The 21,891-nt window shown below is 33.9% G+C and overlaps 1 protein-coding gene across 1 annotated transcript; it reads right to left on the bottom strand.

The window, feature by feature from the left end:
* Positions 1 to 359: 359 nt before the first annotated feature.
* Positions 360 to 21,285, bottom strand: LOC116339738. Its single transcript, XM_031765772.1, has 12 exons — positions 21,253 to 21,285; positions 19,390 to 19,685; positions 3,558 to 3,752; positions 2,485 to 3,397; positions 2,171 to 2,398; positions 1,915 to 2,095; positions 1,732 to 1,806; positions 1,590 to 1,645; positions 1,346 to 1,472; positions 1,027 to 1,271; positions 759 to 931; positions 360 to 697 (listed from the first exon to the last, which is right to left on the bottom strand). The coding sequence occupies exons 2-12, from the start codon at positions 19,519 to 19,521 to the stop codon at positions 647 to 649; spliced, it is 2,376 nt and encodes a 791-aa protein (XP_031621632.1). The 5' UTR covers positions 19,522 to 19,685; positions 21,253 to 21,285; the 3' UTR covers positions 360 to 646.
* Positions 21,286 to 21,891: the final 606 nt, after the last annotated feature.

Here is a 21,891-nt window from a genome sequence, read left to right as displayed (position 1 = left end):
GCTACTACATCATGTTTCGCACTTTGTCATTTTAATCGATAGCTAAAGTGAGGTTCAATTTTGGAGCGTACATTTTTTAATAACATCAAACAGTAAATGAACCCGAAAAGATAAAAAAAAACTGGAATGTATGATCCGTCATGGAAAGAAAGAAATCACCAGAGTTTTGCGTTCATCACCATGCCGCCCTTAATATTAAATTGAAAGTGATACGTTTTATTATATAAAGTTTTTATTTTCTGGAATATCAAAAAAGGTCATTTGAAAAATGGAAATACAAATGGGACTAAAATATAAATGTTTGAAAAGAATATAAAAGAAAATATCATGGTTTGTGTAAAAAATTTATCACAAAATTTTGCAATCGGTTTGATTTATGTAAAAAAAGCCAAAAAAAATGAAAAATTGTATGTCTAAACAGCGGTTTGATTAGATTCATTTTCTTTTTTATGTTCTCTCTCACAATATAATGCTAAAAATTATAGTTATATTTTTGACAATATGAAGACTTAAGTCTAGTAGCTTATTCACGGCAATATTCATTTATATGTTATATTCACTAAAATATGTTTGACGCAAAGGATTGATGAATCTGGTTTTTAGATTGAAGCAAAGCTTCGAATGGACGAATGTAAGAAATAAATTGTTATGTGTATGTACATGAAGCTTCGTCGGCACCATCAGAGCAATCAGTAATCTAAAATGAGAATTCATTAAGCAAATTGCAATAAATTGGTGTGGTGCAATGCTAGAATTACCTTATCGCATAACTGACTGATTGTTATACAATGACCGTTTACGCATCGTAATTCACCTTCTGGACACTGTGAAACATACGATGCTTTTACTTGTACATAGTTAGAACTTGAATATTTGTATTCAGCTTCCGAATCGCTAGTCATCATAATTTCCTTGCTGTCTTTGAAATTGGCTAAATCACCGCAAAAACCACATAAAATTTATTACAAAAAGAAAGAATAAACAGTAAATGATGTCATTTTTTGATAGAAACAATTATGGTTTTACCGAGACTTTTTGAAATCGGCACCGTAATGCCAGAAGCGTCGCCTTGAATATCATCTTCATCATCATTAGTTTCAAAGATGTCGTCAAGTGTGGCAGTTATGTTTTTAGCGTCGTTGCGCTTATCTTTATCCACTTTACTTTTAGCGGGGTCATTCAACGAGATTGGTGTCAATTTTGTTTTAATGATAGGTTTATCTTTTGGCGATTTTAATCGATCTCCGGTTAAAATCAACAAATCGGGCACTCTACAAAATTGTTTGCATACTTTTTTTAGAAAAAAAAAAAACGGAATCGATTTTTGGAATTTGATTTTGTTTACCTTGTGGGTACAATGCTGTTTTGTGTATTGGAAACGGGAAATGTTCGTGCATTACCAATAGATGGTTCATTTGTTTGACTTTCATCAGCAAGTTCACAATCTTGCTCATCGGAAGCATCGGGACAATCTGCATGAATTTGAGTATTTTTGTCAAATTATTTAATCGTTTTGATTTCATTCGTGAAACACGCATCATCTCTTAAGAGATATGACATAATAATACAGCACTAAAATATGTAGTTACCTTCATATTGATCACAATGCCATTTTTCTGGAATACATTTATCACTTCCGATACATCTAATTTTTGACATTTAAATAAAGAACCCAAAATTAAATTAATTGAGTTGAAAATCAATTGATTGTGAGGTTGTTTTTAAACTCACTTGAATTCATTCTCCTCGCAAAATGAACAATTCACTTCGTCTTCAGCATTTGGGCAGTCTTTGATGTTGTCGCACCTTGAACCAAAAATAATACAACAAAAGACATTCGCTTATGAAAGAATTAATTCACTATTAACAAAAAAGGAAGGAAAAAAACACGATAAAAGCCTAGAATAAACATACTGCCAACTTGAAGGTATACAAGTCTGATCTTTGCATTGAAATTCATTTTTCAAGCATTTTGTTCCGCGTGTTATGTCTTTGCATTCGTTTTCGTCGTGTGAATTTGGATAAATATCGCAATCGAATGTGGCCGTAAGCAACTCTGATGATGCTACAATATCAGCGCATGCCTCTTGAATAGCTGTAAATAAGGCGATAAATTGATAATTGCGTCGGAATTGTGTGATTGACCTTACAACGATAAAAGCGCACAAACCTTTACAAATCCGTTTACACGGAAGCAATAAGCCCATTTTTTCTGGTCGACACTCTGGCTCCAAAATTGAACAGACAAACTGATGCGAACGTTTCGAACATTTCGATTCAATTAAATATTGAAAATGTTCCAAGTCTTGAGGCGTAATCGATTTAGCCATTTTCACATTAGTTAAATCATAAGGTAAAATACCACGGCATATCGGCAATTGAGTAGATTGACAAATACCTACAACAAGAGACTCATTTAGAAAATTATGGGGCTGGGTGTGAAAAAAAAGCACAACAAATGCCTCGGAGATATTGCAAAATTACCGTCTTCAGTTGTGACATTGAGAGGTCGTATGCGTTCGGTGGTAGCGAAATTCTTTTTTATATTCGGTAGAGTTGGTGAAACTTTTGTTTGATGCATATTCGCATCGGTTGTGATGCTGAGCAAGAAGAAGTCATTGCTTTGGTTTGAATTTGTTTCAATATTTTGGCTGGCTAATTGATGATTAAGCATGCGTAAAACACGTTCATCTTCTTCAATTGGAACGCCAAAGCTATTTTGATGGCCTGAAGTAAAACCGAAATTTTCGAATGTTTCTTTCGACGGAAAAAGTAATTTCGATCGTTCAACGGCATTCTCTTCCAAATCATCATCAGCTGTTGGTAGTAAAAGTGTGGTATGTTTTGGGGCGGGTTGCAGTTGCTTACGTCGTGGGCTTGAGTTTGTATAAATTTTTACATTTTTCACGGTTGAAGTGTCCGTAATCGGATTTTCATAAGATGGTTTACCAGAAGTTGGTACAATTGGTGTTAGGATTTTAACACTTGGAGTTTTTGTTGAAATGCCGTCCGTTGTTGTTGTACTTATGAAAAAGCTGGTGGGCGATGAGGAAATTAGTGGACGAATGGTTGTTGGTACTTTTACCGTTGTAAATGGAGCTCTTGGTGTTGAATAATCTGCATGCGTACTGGGATTGTGTATATTTTCAAGTGTTGGATCATTTCTACGACTCGTTTCGTCCGGTCGATTATTACGATTTATACTATTGTAATTATTCAGAAAATTTATGGCATTTGGTTCGTATGAGTGTCCGTGTCTCTTCGCATAATCTCCATGAGATGAATTCGATGAAAAATTCTGGCCGGCTAACAAAAAATAAACTACGCCCGCAACCATACAACACACCAGTAATAGAGCCATTGGCCAAATAGCGAATTTCCATAATTGTCTTACGGACTATCGATTTTGTTTTGGTTTTTGTTTTTGATTTGCGAGAAAAAAGACATTTCAATTTATTAAATGACAATTTAATTATAAGCAAAAATTCAATTTAAATTTTTAATGACAGAGTTCGTAAGTAGAAGAGGTCAATACAAATGAAAAATAAATTTCTCACCTGCCATGTGCTCCGATGGCGATGCGAATCGGCTGTTGGTAGACCACTTGATGAAATTGGTGTTTGTGAATCAGCTTTCCAGTAGCCAATACGATGATGGTCACTATTTATTGAATTTGAATTAGAAGATGGTGTCGATGAATTCGGTATTAGTGGTGGCAATCGGAATACACCATCATTCGACTGTGGCATTCCCTAAATATGATAATGTATGTATAGAAAATAATTAAAAAAAACGGTGATCAAAACGCTTATCGCGATGCGGCAATCAAACCGATTTTTGGCGATTATATTATTAATAATGGTTCGCTAATAAGCTTTCAATCAAGAAGCTTCTCATTGTGCATTCACTCATTAGCGAAGCGCTGTTTTTGTCTGACAACGGTACAAGAGAAAGAGATGGAGAGAGAGAGAGATGGAGTGAAGAAAGAAGGTGGAATTGAAATATGAAAAAAAAGACAACGGGAGACTTCCTCCCAAAGATTTAATCATATGCAATCAATTATTTGGTTGACATCTGCTTGTTTGGTGTCGTGCATTTTGACGTTAAACCCAACAACAAAATCACCTGAATTTTGTGCATAGTTAATTCAGTTTTGAAATCACAAATTGATCGAAATATTTGGACCAAGAAAAAAAAAGAAACAGAAACGTTGACAAGATGAGCTATATGCATGACACCACAATTTTGTCTGTATATCTTTCTGACGATAGCGATTATGAATAAACCAAAAGAAAAACAATTTAGCTCTTCTTTGCATCATTCGATTTTATTGCTTCAAAAAATGAACATTTTATAGCGCATACAATTGATCCAAATTGATCCTATTCCACTAATTGAGTTTCGAATTAATTTTATTTGCTCACGAAATAGTCGTTTCATTAGTTCCATTTAATTTTTTTTCAACTTCAGTTTATGGCATGAAATTAATATAATTATGGAAGATGAGCGAAAAAGGGAATTGATGAAATTACATAAAGAAGCAGAAAAAATAACGAAAACATAAAAAATCACCAAAAAAGCACCGATTCAGTTCATTCAAGTTTCGATTTGTATGCAAAGTGAATAAAATCATCGCTGATGAGTTTTCAACGAAATTGACGAATCGAAAACTCATTTTCATAAAATTTGATCAGAATAAATATAATATAAACGGTATTTGTAAGTGATAAAATGGTGGCGTCGACAGGTGATTACGACAGAATTGGCGGCAACTTCAATCGCAAACGCAACCACATAATTATCAATTGAACTGATGAACTCGTGAACATTGCTGCTCTAGTTTTTGTTGTTGCTTTTGTTTCTGGTATGTGGCGGAAGTGTTGTTTTTAGAAGAAAAAAAACAGAAATCCGATTGATATCGTTTTCATGCTTACTCAATGACTTAAATATAACAACAACGATAATTGTGGCTTCTCCTTTTTTTATATCTTCCACCGGAATGTATTAACTCTTGTTGCTTATCAATAAAAATGGTATGTATGGCACGCGATTCAATTCACCTTTTGCATTCCACTTGTGAATCTTTGCAGTTTTGTTTCGTTTTTCGCGTGAAAAATTGAATTATCATTGTTTGTCGCTTAAGAAATAAAAAGCAAAGGCGTAACAATTCGCAATATAATAAACCATGTTATTGGGCATACTAACAAACAAAACAGCAAATATGCGTATGGTTTTTAAGTTTGTAATACATACGGAATGTAATTATGTCGGGAACCGGGTATATCGATGAGAAGAAAATGCGTATGAAATGTTAAAAAAAGTGTAAAGCGAACAAAAGGCACAACAAAAACAACAATGATAATCAATTAAAGTTGGTGGATTGCTTGTGCTGTTTTTTTTTGTCTTCGGCTTCATGCCAAATAAATTTCCTTGCCGAAAGATACAGATGCATGAAGTGAAAACTGACTGGCTTATTGACTGAGTTTCAGTTATATTGGATTCGCTCGAGTCAGTGTGTGTTGATTCGCTGGAATGTGTATATAATTAACATGCGAATCGACTTCGAAGACAAAACAAAAACAACCATAACAACAAGCGCCAACATTGTCGTAATCGCATTTCGTTTGCACTGTTTCATTAATAATCAATTATTTAGCAATTGGATGTCCAAGTGATCAATTTATTGTGCCACAGTGTAATGCCTTTTTTTCTCTCTTCGACTCACACTGACGTTTTTTCGACAAATTTATTATGCAGATTTCGACTCGAGCCGTTAAATTACCGCTCAGATCTGGCTAAATGACCTTATCACTTTTACCAGTTGTTTTAACCAGACAAAAAATTGTAGTACACGGCGTGTTGTGTACCATTTTTCCCATTGCTTGAATTAAATGTAATTTAAAAATGGTCAATTTTAATGAAATTAAATCAAGTTCAAAGACAGTAAAGCTTGTTGCTATTAAAACGAGTAGAAAAAGAACGAGAGAGAAAAAACCAACATTGTTTTTATGAATGTCTTTTCGGTTTCACACTTTCGTTTGGGTGAGTGTACGTGGAGTGAAATTCGTTGTGCGTTTGCAACACGCAATTGCTTTGACTTTTATTGTAGTCGGTTTAAATACGATTTTTCTTTATGTCTTCATAAAAACGGAAAAACATTTTCACAAATTAATGCCAACAAACCGCGAAATTGTCAAAGAAAGTCATTTATCTGTTTCCTATATTTTGTTTTTTTTTTTTGTTTTTTTTATTCTCAAGTTCCGCCGTCATTTTTGAACGTACACACAAAAATTAATTAACAAGTTGTTGTAGGCAACGTCTTCTTCTTTTTCCTCTTCTTCTTCTCATCTTTTTTTCATGAAGATATGTTGTCAAAGTGAAAATGTGAAACAAAAGCAACCATAACCATTTGAAATTAACAATGACTGATGTTTTTGTTTGAACCGTTTCTGGGTAAAACTCATCAATTGAGCGATTGAAATATGACATTGTGCATGATGATGTTTACCGCCCCAAAATAGACCCCCCACCGACTGACATAACTTTTTGCGAACTGAAAAGAACTTACGGAGAAGATGCCAATTTCATACAATTCGCAATCAAATGTCCGGCTGGTAACTGTGAGCCAATAAAAAAAAGAAGAAGACAGTTTCTGAATTGATCGGAACTGTATGTGTTATGAAGTTGAAAGCAAAAGATTGAGATATACCATAAACGATTTTCTTTATGGTCAGTAGTTGGTCGTTTATCAGGCAATGAAGCAGCGATTTTATTGTCTTATATGACAGTCTGGTGTTTATCATTAATCTACATTTTCTTATAAATATGGCATGTGTATACACGCTTTTGCTGTTTATGGTTTAATTTTGGCATGCATAATCATGTTGTTGTTTTTTTTTTTCTAGATATAGAAGTTCCCATAATGTATATTCATAATAATATTTTCAATGAAGCGAAGATAGAGAAAGAGAAATTAGCTCGTGTAACGTTTATTGCGAAAATGTTCCAAATTTGTACAAAAAAAAATTTCTGTCACCGGCAAAAATCGGCTACTTAATAATCTGGTGCCACGATTGCATGGGCCTACGTGAAATGCTGCCCAAATATAGGTAAAAAATGTGAAAAATTACTTTGTTGTTACTTGGAATGTCATAACGTGCGTGTCGGGTGCGCGTGCTTGTTCGCATTAGCTAGGTGAAAATTGCTTCACATTTACATATCCGCAATATCGATTATGGAGTGAAAGAAATATTTTCAATGATGCGGTAATAGAAATTATCGCAGTCAATTTTCACAACACAAACATTCCGTAAAATAGTGACACATTGAATGGTCTACTACTAAACCTATATTGTCTCGTTTGAAACGTTATTTTACTTTCAACGGTCAAAAATCATTAAGACTACGTAAAAAAGTTAGACATTTTGAATTCACTTGAAACATGCGATCTCGGAACCACATTCGAGAAAGCTACGGAGAAAAACGCGCACATTGTATGCCACAGAATTTCATTGGAATTGACAAGCCTGAAGTTGAAAATTAAAAAAAAACACACACACAATAAATAGTTAATTCGAACTGAGAGCGAAAGTCCGTAGATGAGACTTCGACATACTGAGAGCCAATGATGTCTTCACATGCTGTACCGTATGCAGTTGCGTACAAGAAGAGGTTATTTAATATCTGTGTTGTGGCTGGCAGGCAAATAAAGCGACAACAAAACAATGATTGATTATTATCATGTATGCGAAGAGACACTTGGGTGGAAAGTGAACAAGAAGAAAATGCAGGCAATTGAGCGAAAATTAAAAGTAAATTGAAATTAGCTGAAGACTATCTCGCCCGGCTCTCTGAGCGTTTGGCCAATGAATATTAAATATATTTTATATATACAAGACTTGGGTTGGATATTCATTATTTTTATTATGCAGCCTTTTTTTCGGTTGTACATAAAGTTATGTCAAATTACTTGATAAATGTTTGATCATTGGCATCGCTAACTTTCATATATAAAAAATTATCGATTTTTCATAAATCAATGAAGTTAATAGAAAATTAAGTTGTTTGCTGTGTACGGGTAATCGAATGTCTACTTGTAATCTTCACGATGTGTTGGTTACAAGGAAATTCTATTTAATTGATCGATAATTTTGTGTGTGCAAAGTCAAAAATTATTTAATCATAGTGAATGGGTTAAGAAGCCAGGGAGATCGATCAGATGCGTCTTTCAAATATAATTGAACAGGTGTGCGTATATGATTAGAAGATTTCAATCGTGTGATCCTCTCTCCATATCATGCACATTCATTCCCCTTGGCTTTAAAAGCTCAATTTCATTGGATTGATGTCGACCTGATTTTTTCGCATCTGAAACACTCGAAGCGAACACAACAAAACACCTTTAACTGACACATAATAATAATAATAATAGCACATGCACATATATAACGCAATTTTCAACAATAAATTGAATTCTTATCTTCTATTAAAAATTATTACATGAATGATTACATAATCGATTCAAATTAAATATCGATTAAATGCCATTTTACGGGGAAAAAAATGATGAGGCAAAACGTATCGAGTGAATCTCTCGCTTCAACCATTTGCTCGTTGAGTTGCTTTTTTTCTGCTTCTTCTTTATCTTGTTGATGAAGAAGGGGCGCGAGCGTACTTTGTTGAAAATAATCACATTGGAAAAACATAACCAACGATTTAATTATATAGATGGCAGAAGTGGTGAGGAGATTCAATGTGATGATTTCTTTGAATCGCACGCATTTTAATTAACTTCAACTATGTTACAAGCAAGTGAGTGACTAATTAATCCTCAATCTTTTTTTTCTACCTTCGCATTATGACGCGCTTCGTTGGAACTTCGCACGAAGGTTGCAATGAAATTTTGTGTTTCAACTAAATACGCATGTCGAATCCGTCGAACAACTCAATTCATTTTCAATTTTCATTTTCTATGCACATAGAATTAACAATCAGATCGATCGGTGTTGAAATCGCAACATTCTAAACTATAACAAACAACGATGGCGGCCACACAGCAGCGACAACGACGTCAACAGGTATGGCACACTATGTACATGTGGCATTCCACACCAAATCGAATTCACACGCTTCACAATTTCAACAGTCGTGAATATATATTCAATTGATGGCAGTGCAACCGTAAATGTACTTCTTTCTTTCTCGTACCATACCGTTTAATATCGCAGCATAATTGTGGGTATTCTCTTTCAAAATCGAAACAAAACAACAACAAAAAAAAAATTTGCAGTGAAGGATAGAGGCAATCGTTTGTATTTAGTTTTATAAACAAATAAATGGTGAACGTGTCAATATACTCACAAAATGAAAACAATACCACAGAAACAACAACAATTTTAATAATACCACAAAAACGATATTTTGTTTTGAACATTCTCGTTTTTTTGTCTATTTTCAATTCAATGTTGAGTACTTTACAAAAGAATCCGTAATAAAAGTCAAATTGATAAATGTGTTCCAAGGCGCGCACCATACCATTTCATTGCGCGCTAATAATTGTACACCACACACAACCGTCACAATTGGATTTATTCTTATACAAAGTCAATTTGCAACGATTACTCATTATTTTAATTAATGGCAGTTCATTATAATGTTATTATAATGAATCGAAAATCCATGATATGATTCTTTTTTCTTTCTCGTTCAGTCATTTCTGGCAACGTCTTTCTCATCGTTATGATGTTATTTTCATCGGATTGAAATGCAAAGTCAAAATTGAATCAATTTTAGCTGGAGGTTAAAATTCTCTAAAGAAGCGTCATATAATTTAGATCGTAGATTTTTCCAAACGACCCACATCTCTCGATGGTAATTTCAAAGTCTAGAAACCACTTTGTTTCAATTATTACGGCAGGCGTTTGTTCGCTCCATTGGAGAAGAAAGCAAATCCAAGCAAATAGACATTGAGCGATTCTATTTAGCAGTGTTGTGCATTCGTCGTAACAATGTGGAAAAACCTCGGCACCTTGAAGCCATACGAATCTGTTACAATGGAATACTGTATCGGATATGAAAAGTTCGAAAAGAGCAAATTGTTTACGGAACCTTTATTAATACTTTTTTTCCTCTCCACTTGCCATTTAATTCAATTCAACATACGTCGTTGTTGTTGTACTTGTTGTTTTTTCTCTCCTCGTATCTCGATTATTATGCAATGGCATGTGCTTTTTTGCTGTTTACTGCACACCTTTTTTATGTCATCATTGTTATGATGTGTGTATGTATACGTTATTTTCCATGAATATTTTCTCATGATTATCTAGCTGTAATTTTTTTTTCGTTTCATTCAGTCGTTATAAGTGATAATGGAGTGAAAATTGAAATGATAATAGAGCAGCCATGGCCAGATGTATGCAGAATATACTATTTATTTCATCTTGTTGACCCGTTGTCTTGGAAAAACCTCAACCATCACCACCGCCACCACTGACTGTCAAGAAATTTTGCTTGGGACAATATCATATTTTCCATTTGTTTCGGCATGATTGTTTTGTTGATAATAACAGTAGATTGCAACACATTCGGTGTGCATTTTCGTTTGCATGTTTGTCCGAACTGACATCGGATCAAAGTCGTTGTACGACATCACACAAAAAAATCTACCATTGTTACATGTTCACGGAGAGTCACTTAGTATGGCCACATGGTTTTCATATGCACATTTGATAATCAACATTTTTGTCCAAGCAAGAAAATTTAAGAAGAAAAAAATTGCGCGAACCTAAAACAATGAATGCAATTCTTAATGCCATTTTTGGAAGTACAACATTGTAATAACAGTGTATGGATTTTATAATTCTATCTCATTTTAATCAAATGCGAATTAACGAGGGGTTATGCGTTCGCAGCAGCTGGATATAGGTTAAATAAATTCCAGCATACCGATACATGGATGTAACAAAAAATGTTCCAATGACGAAAACTCGTTGTTATTTCACATTTTGAGACAATTTAAATAATTCAGTATATCAAAAGCTAAAAACAAAATCGCACCATAAATACATGATGAGAAATTCGTGATGAGTAGGTTTTTTCGTATTGTGTTGCTTGAAATAAATTATACGTCATTTAGGTACGACGACCGAAAATGATGGAGCATCTTAGCGCAATTGAGTACATTCAATCGTTTGTAATAAGAGTTTATAATTTAAAGTGCAGATAATAACCTTGTACGTGATCTATTTTCATTTTGGCAACGCGTCAATGCAAATGGTTTTTTTTACGAAAATAAAAATTCATCATTATTTGAAACAATGATAGAGCAAATCAAATGTAAACTATCAATAACAACAGCATCATCATAATCATCATCCTCATCGGCAGCAGCAGCAGACGCAGCAGAGTGGTACCATCGCCGTTTGCCCTTTGTGACGAACGTGTGATTTACTGTGCACAAATTTCAAACTGTATATAATTCATCAGTTGGTTTTTTAAGAATCGTGCTCAGGAAAGGTAACCATAGCCGCTATATACACATCGAGCGAACGAAAAAAATAAGAGTGCTTGTTGAGTTAATACATCTTATCTGCACGAGCTGGAAAAAAATTCCTATCATCACTGCGGTGTGTATATATTTGCACGATTCACGTTAATATCCACTTGTGAAACACCATCGCGAATCGCGATTCGCATCACCGATATGCCTACAATGTACGTACATCACCGATAAAAATCGAAAGTATTTTTTTTTTTGTTCGGCTTGAGAAAAGCATTTATTTTTCTTTCTCGTTTGCTTATTTTTCGTCTAGATTTCATAAGTTACATTATATTTGTTTCATTTGGTGCTGTGGCTGCTGATGTTGCTATCAGTGTATAATAATCGCCAGACTGAGAGGAACTAAATGTTTTAGACATTAGATGTACTCTATTGCATCAAAATGGTATTGATGCTTTTCAAATGCAAAATTGTTTAGATTTTTTTTTTTGATTTGCGAAACAATATAAAAACGCGATGTATTCGTGGCGCTGTGAATGTTATGAAGTATGTGTTTTATTGGCTTTTTCGAAAGAAAAACCAAATACATTCAACAGGGAATCAATTGTGAGTGGTTTTATCATAGCGGAAAAATGTTTCTATATTCTTGAAGAGGTAATTAAAAAAGGCTAAACCACCACAATACACAACTGGCTGGCTATCAATTAGCGTGGAACAAATGCATCTGAACAATTGCTCACCTTACGTACACATACATTGGCTGCTGCACAAAAAGATCTGTCGATAAACCTTTAAATGCCATGAATGGAAAAGCCGTTACGGTGGTATGAAGAGAATTTAAAATTCCGTTGATCATCAATAATGTAGCAATTGCGGCAATCCAATTTGAAATGCCAGGCAACAACAAGCGCGAAATGTCATCAGGTTTATTTTTTGCTTCGTCTAGATATATATGTATGTGTGTGTTTCCAGTGACTTGTGAGTTTCGTATCTCACCAGAACGATGTGCATTGTTTAATGGGCCTTCTATTGTTTATTGGATCATCATATCGAAAATGAAAGATGAACGCGCTTATAACGTACCATTTCAATTGCGCTAATGGTAAATTATTTCATCATCGTCGGCATCGAAAATGTTTCCATTTTATTTTCATGCCATGCTTTTCCAACCAATATTGGACTTGGCAATCAGCCGCATGCGAAATCATTTTTTCCCTTCTTTCTTCTTCTTTGGATTTGTTTCTTTCTTCTTTTTTTTTGCTTGTGTGTTCTTGTTTGACGGTTTCAGCTCAATTTGCCGTATTCACATAATCTTTTCCAGCTGTGCACGTCTTTCAGTTTCACCGACTTTATTTATTGCGTGAGAAGTTTATGTCACCCATCGCTATATATTTAAACGATATATGTGCAATTTTAATTTTCTGCATTGCATATGAATAACCAATTTTTACCGGAAACTTAGGTAAAGTACATTACGTGCGATTCGGTTGGCGGCTTGGAATTGGTCAAATTAATCATGTCGAATGAAAATCGAGCAAGAGACGATTGTGCGAGCGTGAATCAGATGGAGAAAGAAATGCGTGAAATACATCTCGAATGCTCAATGATATAAATTTCCGTGATGGAACATAAAAATTAACATTTTACCTTTACGGCCGTATATTTCCACACGAACGTTAATGAAACAACAATTTCTCCAAATCTTTATTACTGAATTCCAAATTAAATTCTTATTAAGTTCACATTTTTATTTTATTTTAAATCGGACACTTCGGGCCCAACTGTTTATGAACCGTAAACTTGAATGTTATTCACGTCTTTGTTTTGGGCCGTTGTTTCTTCTCTTCATTGTGTTTCGCTGCATTCGTAGGTCATTTATTTTTGTCTGTCTGTACAATTTATTTCGTACGACAGCAAATGAATTGGAACGAGTTTAGCGAACGCACCACATTATGATCATTATCTTATCAACGAATTGATCAAAATCAAACATTGCACGTTAATTGAATACTAATGAATGGAATCAGCACGTTGAAACACACTTGTTGGTTGCGTCGTCATCATTCGATGCTATAAAAAAAAAATTATTTTTCATTTTTTTTATTTTCCATTTTGCGTGCATGAAGCGATTGAATTTTATCACTTTTCGAATCAATCGATTTGGCTTTGGCGCTGTGCATTTTATAGCTTTGATTTTATATCCTATCCATAAATTGGGATCACCGTTTTCTTCAGTTCGTCTCGTTCGGTTTACGGTTATTTTTTGCTTAGTTTTTTCCTCTTATTTCCAAGTAGCGACAATCAAAACAAAGCCGAACGTGAAATGGGATGTCATGCATGATAATGCAAATGTTACCGTTTTACTGTCAAATTGAAACGGCAAACAACAAAAACAGCAAACCGAAAAAATGTCTGATGAAAATGTAATGACACTGAGGAGTGTGTGTTGTGTGTGGCAACAATAACCAATATTGCTCATTCAAATACATATTTCTCTAATTATGCAATCGCAATCATTATGATGATCGTCGTCGGCGTCGTCGATGGAATTTGTTGTATTTTTCATCTCTCTCTGTTGTCGTTTTGTGTTTGATGTTTTGGGCTCGGTCACAGACAGAGCCGCATCTCAATTAGTGCCATAAAATGTGTATTTATCTCCTCCTTCTAATATGTAATCCAAATGCAATGCTTGGAATTTCGATTAAAATTTCAAAGTTATAAACAGGTCGGCGCGCAACAGATTATTGTAGCAAATCAAACAAACCGTGTGGAATGTCGCAATTGAATTGAAAACGAAATGGAATGAAATAACACACAAACAAACGAAACGAACGACAAAAAAAACCACAATTATTTCATTATTAATTAATAAGCGTCGTCGTTGTCGTATTATGAATTGATTTGTCCACGTATGGCCATTGACTGTTTGGTGATGGTTGATGTAGCTAATTATCCAATTGATGAAACTAAACGGTTTTATGGACATGAAAGCGCTTTCGACACACACATGAATAAAAAAAAGAGACATAGAAAATTGAATAAATAACATTCCGAATCGATGAAACAAAAAAAAACTAAACAATGTAAAATCGATTGACAAATTATTTTCAACAAATCGACTCTTTTGTTTTTTATTGTATTATTTGAAAATTCTATTGAAGTGCCTTTTGTGTGTCGCATTTGGCGCTAATGATCTCATCGGAAATTCAATAATTTGTTATTTCTTCTTTTTTCCACCGAATCAAGTAAAAATGAAAGTGAAAAATAATAATAATGAGTGCATAAGCAAACGTAATGCCGGCTATTTTCTTCCTACGCAAATACCAATTGGCTTGTAAAACAATCGGCATATGGAACCAAATATATATAGAGAGCCGACCGAACGCCAGTAACAAACAACGGTCGACATTTAATTTTTGCTTTTATAAAAAAAAAATGAAGATGCAGCTTTCTGCATGGGTTCCATCGAATGGACACGGGCGAAGTAGTCAATTGCACTTCTGCTCCGTGCACGAGCACGACGATGAGCCCAGCAATTTGTACGGGTTCAGTGTGTTTCGGTTTCACTTTTTGTTTTTGTTTTTTCATTCTCTTGAACCCGCTTTCGAACCGTTAAAATGGATTCGGAATGCATTGAACTCCATTCGAAAATGCCATTGATTTAAAAGCAACGAAATTTATAGTTGCAAAGATATTATTGGCATAAGGTCAACTCAATTCAGATTGAGGCATCTTCACGGTTTTGCTGTTGTTGTTACTTCTTTCTTGTTTGCTGTCGATAATTTGAAAAATTTGAATCATTTGACATGTTTGCTTTTTTTTTTGCTGGCTTCTAATTCGCATCGTTAACGAACAGGAAATGAATCGATCGATTGATCGGTTGCTACATTGAATGAGAAAATAATTTGTTTGTTTTTTTTTTTCATCCGTGTTTTTAAATCGGTTTTTCGCTATTTTGTAATGATCAATTTGCGGCTGTCATTTCACTTTCGTTTGGATTGTTTCGTGTGATTTAATGTCGTCGTTGTCTTGGGAACATCAAATGCATTCCATTTCAATTGTTCTCGATGTTCGTCTTCTTTCTTCTTCTTCTCTCTCTTTTTGTGTGTTCAACTTTGAGCGAAATTATAATGAAATTAAAGGGAATTGATTATATCAAATTGTGAAAGCTGTTCCGTATTGTGGTTGAATGAAATGGCACATATCTCTTTGGAAAAATCCCATTTTTTTGCAACAATAGGAAATAAAATTTGAAATGAAAATTCAAGCCATAGATCAAATGTCTATTAAAGTCGCACATTCTGAATCTCTAGCCATTCCATTCAATAAAATATTCAGACTGAATTCACGATTTGATCTATTTCGTTGACAAATTCTTACAATGTGACTGTATAAACAAATAGACTTCAAGAGTATAGTTTCATGAGAGCGAAAGTGTTCATTGGTTACTAAAATGGGCCTTGATGTCTTTAAAACCAATTTATTGGCAATAAACTTGAATGAAACCCATACTGGAATCGTGAATTGAATTGTACAAAAGTATTGATTTCGTCTCACTTCATATATTGATTGTTTTCCCATGGTCCACATCACAAGCTTCTCTATCGGTGTATTTGACTTTTAATTAAATTTGACATTTTTGACTATCGATATCGGTACAATAAACATTGTAGTAGTTCATTAAATTAAGACGGAAGAATTCTGCCGTCGAAAATGTCGATACAATTTTCGATTTCTTATGCACGCCCTCCGATTCGCATATAAATCTACGCTATATGCCACATGAAATCAATCTAATAATATAATAAATTTAATGACTTCGATACACCTTTCGTATTAAAAAGAATTATACGCTCGATACACCTTAAATGCTTTGCATAATCATGGCATTTTATGAATCAATTCGGACGAAATAGGTTTTGGGCATGATTGTCACGATAGATCGATAGATCACTTTTTTATTATATTTACCGCACGACATCTGAACGAGGTTTGTCACAGCATTTATTGCTATAATAAAATGTGGTAGCTTAGCATTTATCAAACGACAATTGTATACACAATATAAACAAAAGCGACGCCCAATTCTTTCATACAAATAAATCATAAATGATCTAATGGTCTTTAACTGTTCGTTAAAGTCACTAAATTCTCAGAGGAATGTTTTTCATTCGATTTACCTTCAATTGTTTTGGTGCCATTATTTGGACAGGTTTATGTTGGTATTGCTATTGTAAATTAATTTATTACGCTTGATTTGCATCTGAAAGCTCAAATATTTATAAAATCGCCATTGATTTTATTCAACATGTGTTTTTCTCTTTCTTTCTCTTCAATATTCTGTTTGGAATGACAATCAAATTGATTTTATGCAGAAAAGAAAGAAAAAAAAAATGAAAAGAGAAAGAAATAAATTCACGACTTTGTATCAAATGAGATGCGAACAATTTACGATCAACGGAGCAGACAAAGCAGAGCCGCATATTGTAAAATAATTATCAATGTTAAGTCGATTATTATTAGATCACTGTCACCATTGTTGAGCGGTGCATTTTGCACGCTGTCAATTTCGTTGTATGCGTTACGTTTTATGAAATAAGTGTGACTAATGGGATTTCAAAAATTCCAACGGTCGATTTTTTTTCCGTGGTTTGTTGTTGATTGGTCGGAACGTTTGATCGGTCGAGAAAAGATTTGACATGCATTGTGTCAGTTGTTTGTTGCACAATTTTCAGTGACACGATTGACCCGAAGGAATTTATGTATATTTTGCGACACAAACCGTAAATCAACAGAATCACTTGTTATCAAACCGGTCATCAATCCGCTCTTTTGTTTCACATATCCATATGCAACGACGCATTCCAAACATGCATACTGTCATTTTCAATTATCATTCCATATTTATGTTCGTCCGCATCGAAGATTGCTTAACTCGTTTTTGCTACCAAAAAACAAAAGGATTCCGCCGTGTTTTTTTATTCACCTCTTGATGGTGGCTTTGACTCTGCAACACCATTGCAATATTTGTATTTTACGAACAATCATTATTAATTATATTCCGTATTTGTCAGTTATACTTTGTATACGACCATACATCCTCGGTTTTATCGTTGTTGTACACTTCAAGTGTGGTTGCAATTCCTGCTTAAGGTCAATGATATTTTCGGTGTGAAAAGTTCAATGCAATCCACATAATAACGATGATGATTATGGTTCTTTTTTAAGTTTCTTCATTTATCATTGTTACGATTTGCATCCAGATGGTACCGAAAAAGAAACATTGAAAGAAGCTGCTTGATACTACCGCTAATTTGTGTCATTCACTAGTCAAATTGATTATTATTTGAATATTCGTAAATTTACGGATTATGTTGTTTATAAAAAGATTTGGCACATAAAATCGCATTAAACCAAAAGTGTTGATTTCAGTGTTTGTTGTTATACTACCCAATTCGTTTTGTTTCTTCATTTGACCATAGTCGAAAATCTATATATATATATTTTTTGCACATTAGATCACATATCACATGATGTAATTCGCTTGTGTGCTATTTGCCAATCGAAAAATATTTTATTTTGTCATATTGAAATTGGTCAATTTATTCACAAATCATATTGATAATAATAATTATTATTAATTCTATGGCACCAGTCAACATCTACCATAAACATAACAAGAGGTCATGTTAAGCTCATCATCTAAGATCATCGCACATTTCTGTTTCTTCATATAATAATGCGTAGAAGAATATGCCTCAAGCAAAAAGAATCACTAATAAGTCAACTGGTTTTTCTCGTAAAAGCTCGTTTCACTGGCATATCATCATATTTCTTCAATCATCGTCGACGGTACACCATTTTATTGATGTCATTTATTGAACGAATTGGACGATTATTTGAAAAATTTAATAAAAAAAAATACAAAACGAGAAAACATGATAAAACCATTAAAATATGAATTTCATCTATGTGTGGACTGTATTATTTTGCAAAATTAGCAATTTACATGATTTGAATTCTCGGAAATGTTTGGCCATAAAAAAACGTTTAAGCGATGCAATCAATTTATATCGATGGAAAAGTGAATAATTGCTGCAGTTTTAGGATCGAATATTAAAAAAAAAAAGAAAATTAAAATAAAAAAAGATACACACACAGAGAGAGAAACGAAAGTAAACAGCAAATAAAAGAATCGAAGACGAGTTGCAATGGAATGTGATAAAAAAACAACAGTAGCTCATAAACTTGACGTTAAATAGCCCAATAAAAATGAAATGGTGAAGTAAACATTGAACATCGATAAAAATCGAAGTTTCCATCAGAAAACTACGCAGTCTCTTCTTTCATTCTCAACTCACAACGACCTACATTATAATAATCCATGCAAAGTTGGCTCATGTTTTATAAAAAGAAACAAAACCAAGATTGTTCATGAAAAGTGCCGAAACAACGTGAAGAACATCACCAAATTGAAGCCACTGTATGATTGGATCATAAGACCGACATTATTAATAGCCATTAAAACAACATATTGATTCGAAACGTGATTCGTTCGAATTTTAAAGCTATTGGTCGCTACCAAGGCATTCAGTTCAATGCGGAGGCTCTTCTCGTTGCAAGCAAGAAGGACAGAGAAATGCAAAGCAAAATACAACAACATCGTATCACATAAATTGCTCAAAATACGTGCAACATATCGATCAGATAAGCTTATAAATGATCGTTCCGCAAAATTATTCATAATATTTATTAGCCGCATCAGAGATTATAACGTAATGGAAAAATAAGCTTCACGATGCTTTCTTCGTTTTCTTCTCTCCCATCGAATCAGACCAAAAAACCAAAACTAAAAATAAAAAAATATGTATCCAAACGAAAGTGAATCTTACCATTTCTCGGTCCATTTGTAAAATATATTGAAAACGTCCAATATCATTAATTGATAAATGTTTTTGTGATTGTGAATCGGCGTCTGTGTCACCTGCTGTAATGCTGTTGTTATTTTTAACAATGTCGGCCATCGAATCAATGTCCGTTGCTATATGCTTGCTATTATCAAAATTTCCATCCAATGAATCGGTTAGACTGTGGTAAAATTGTTGCGCTATATTTCGTTCGAAAGCATTCTGTGATTGATTGGCATCATTTGAATTCGGTATAACCGTGATGCTTTTTTTCAATGTCTCTGCATCGATGTGATTAAATTTTGCTTTGTTTTTATTTATATTTTGTACATTGTATTGTCTATTCACCATGGTCTTTTTGTAAATTTGTTTATTTGAATGATGTGTTTTGGATTTTAACACACTTTTACTCGAATACTTTTTTTTGTTTTGTGCGGATGATGTTTTTTCTATTGTTCCGTTTAGATAGAGTTAGTTGGATTTGTTTTTGTGTTGCATCGAACTTAGTCTTTCACCATCACCCACAATCAAAACGTACGATGTAATATTTAATGCAATTTGAGCGTTTTCACTTGCACGTATCGTCGATTATCTCGTCGATGTGAACGATAAAGTGGTGCGAAGAGAGCGCAAATGAACTTCTTGATTACACAAACAATATTTTGATTATTCGTGCATACAAAAGTAGACGATATAGATACTGGAATGCAATTTTCTTTTTTTTTATATGAGTACCCAAGAAAGTTTCGACGCTGTAAAGATCAACGATGTTAGTTCGACTGCGGTTGCTGCTGTGGTATCTTTTTTTCTTCTGTGGTTGCGTTTGTAAATCAGTCAAAATCTAGGTAAATCCATGCTTAACAACACACAATGGATCAATTGGAATGCACTCACTATCGTTTTCTCCACGTCTCGTCGCTTCACACGCGCGCAGAACTATTGCCAAACAATGCAGAAAATGAAGATTTCTATTGTTGCGGCTGGTATCGTGGTGATCGAGCACAGTTTTTCCAATGTTATTGTGTGTTTGTGTTGTTGTTTTTCACTTTCAACGTAACTGATTATTATTATGCCAAACACATACTTAAACCCAAAGTGCGGCGAAACACAGGGTAACGAATCAATGTGTTTTTTTTCTCTACTTTGTTTAATTATCACGACTCTATAATTTTTTTTTATTTGGATTTTTCGACTTTTATGTGTTCGTATCTCGGTCGATAAAAAAAAATTGTCTAAATTTATGAATTACATTCGAATATCGAAACGAAACGAAACAAATCGAAGGATAAATAAATCAGGTGCAATTCAATTGGCTGGAAAAATGGTCACCGTTATTCGCTGAACTTCAAAAATGACCAAAACGATTCTGCGCGCGCGCTTACACACAGAGTCACACAAATCATTCACGTTCCGATTTTTATTTTATTGATAATTTTGAATTTATTATTATTTAACCAAAAAAGCCAATCGATTTGGTTTCTATTTAGTTTTCGTGCTCCAATTAAATGTATTTTATTTACACTACGAATTTGGTAAGTGTTTGGCGGTTTTTTTATTCTTTCTTTCCACTATGTTTTTTTTTTGTGTAAATCCCAATCGTGATGTTGTAATTTTTTGGTACGGATTTGATTCGCAAACGTATTTAATTTATTTATTTCGTTTCGCACAAACAATATAGTAAAAATTGGTTAAATTATTTACGCTTGTTTTTTTTATGTTTGTTTGTTGTGCATAAAAAACGGTTCAACAATCAAATCAACGGAAATGTAAACACATTGCGTTCAATTATTTTGTGGACGATGACGGCGTAACACACAAATATAACGACAAAATTTTTTAAACACGCACCAAATGCTGCTGCAATTTTCTGAACGATATTGAAGAAATACAAGACAAAAAAATGCACGAACCAAATCACTGGTAAAGTAGAAAACAACTGTTCGACAGTATCAAGCAATTGCGACTGATCACGTTGAAATGAGACAACGGAATGAATAAATTCAACGATGGTGAGCCGATGAAACCAACCCAGTAGACAGTGTAAGAGAGCAACGCGCCAAAGTATTTTGAAAAAAAAGAAGAAGAAAAAAAATAACACTACATATAACCAAAACAAACAGCGCGAATAATGTATGAGTTTTTATATATGTGCGGTCGCGCGGTTATGGTGCGCCGCACGCTTTGTGTCAGTCGCGATAGATAGAGTCTGATTCAAATGGTTGATGTTGTTGTTGTATATTATTGCTACTATATGAAACACGATACCATTCGGTAATGCAAGTTCAAACCTATGCAAAATACCTTATATACACAACCATCATCCGTGTACTTTAAAGCGTTCAAGACATGGTTTGGCATTGTAGCGCGATGCATTTATGCAAAAATTGTAAGACGATTTTCTGTTGTTTACATTGTATACATGGACGATCATCATCCGCATGCACTCAACACCAAATGCGTACAAGAATGCAGAAATAAAAAAATCAA

Source organism: Contarinia nasturtii, unplaced genomic scaffold (genome assembly GCF_009176525.2).
Source record: "Contarinia nasturtii isolate CC-2019 unplaced genomic scaffold, AAFC_CNas_1.1 Cnas_scaffold_533, whole genome shotgun sequence".
Lineage (NCBI taxonomy): Eukaryota > Metazoa > Arthropoda > Insecta > Diptera > Cecidomyiidae > Contarinia > Contarinia nasturtii.
The sequence above is the reverse complement of the archived record's forward strand: the minus strand, read 5'-3'. Positions and strand labels throughout refer to the sequence as shown.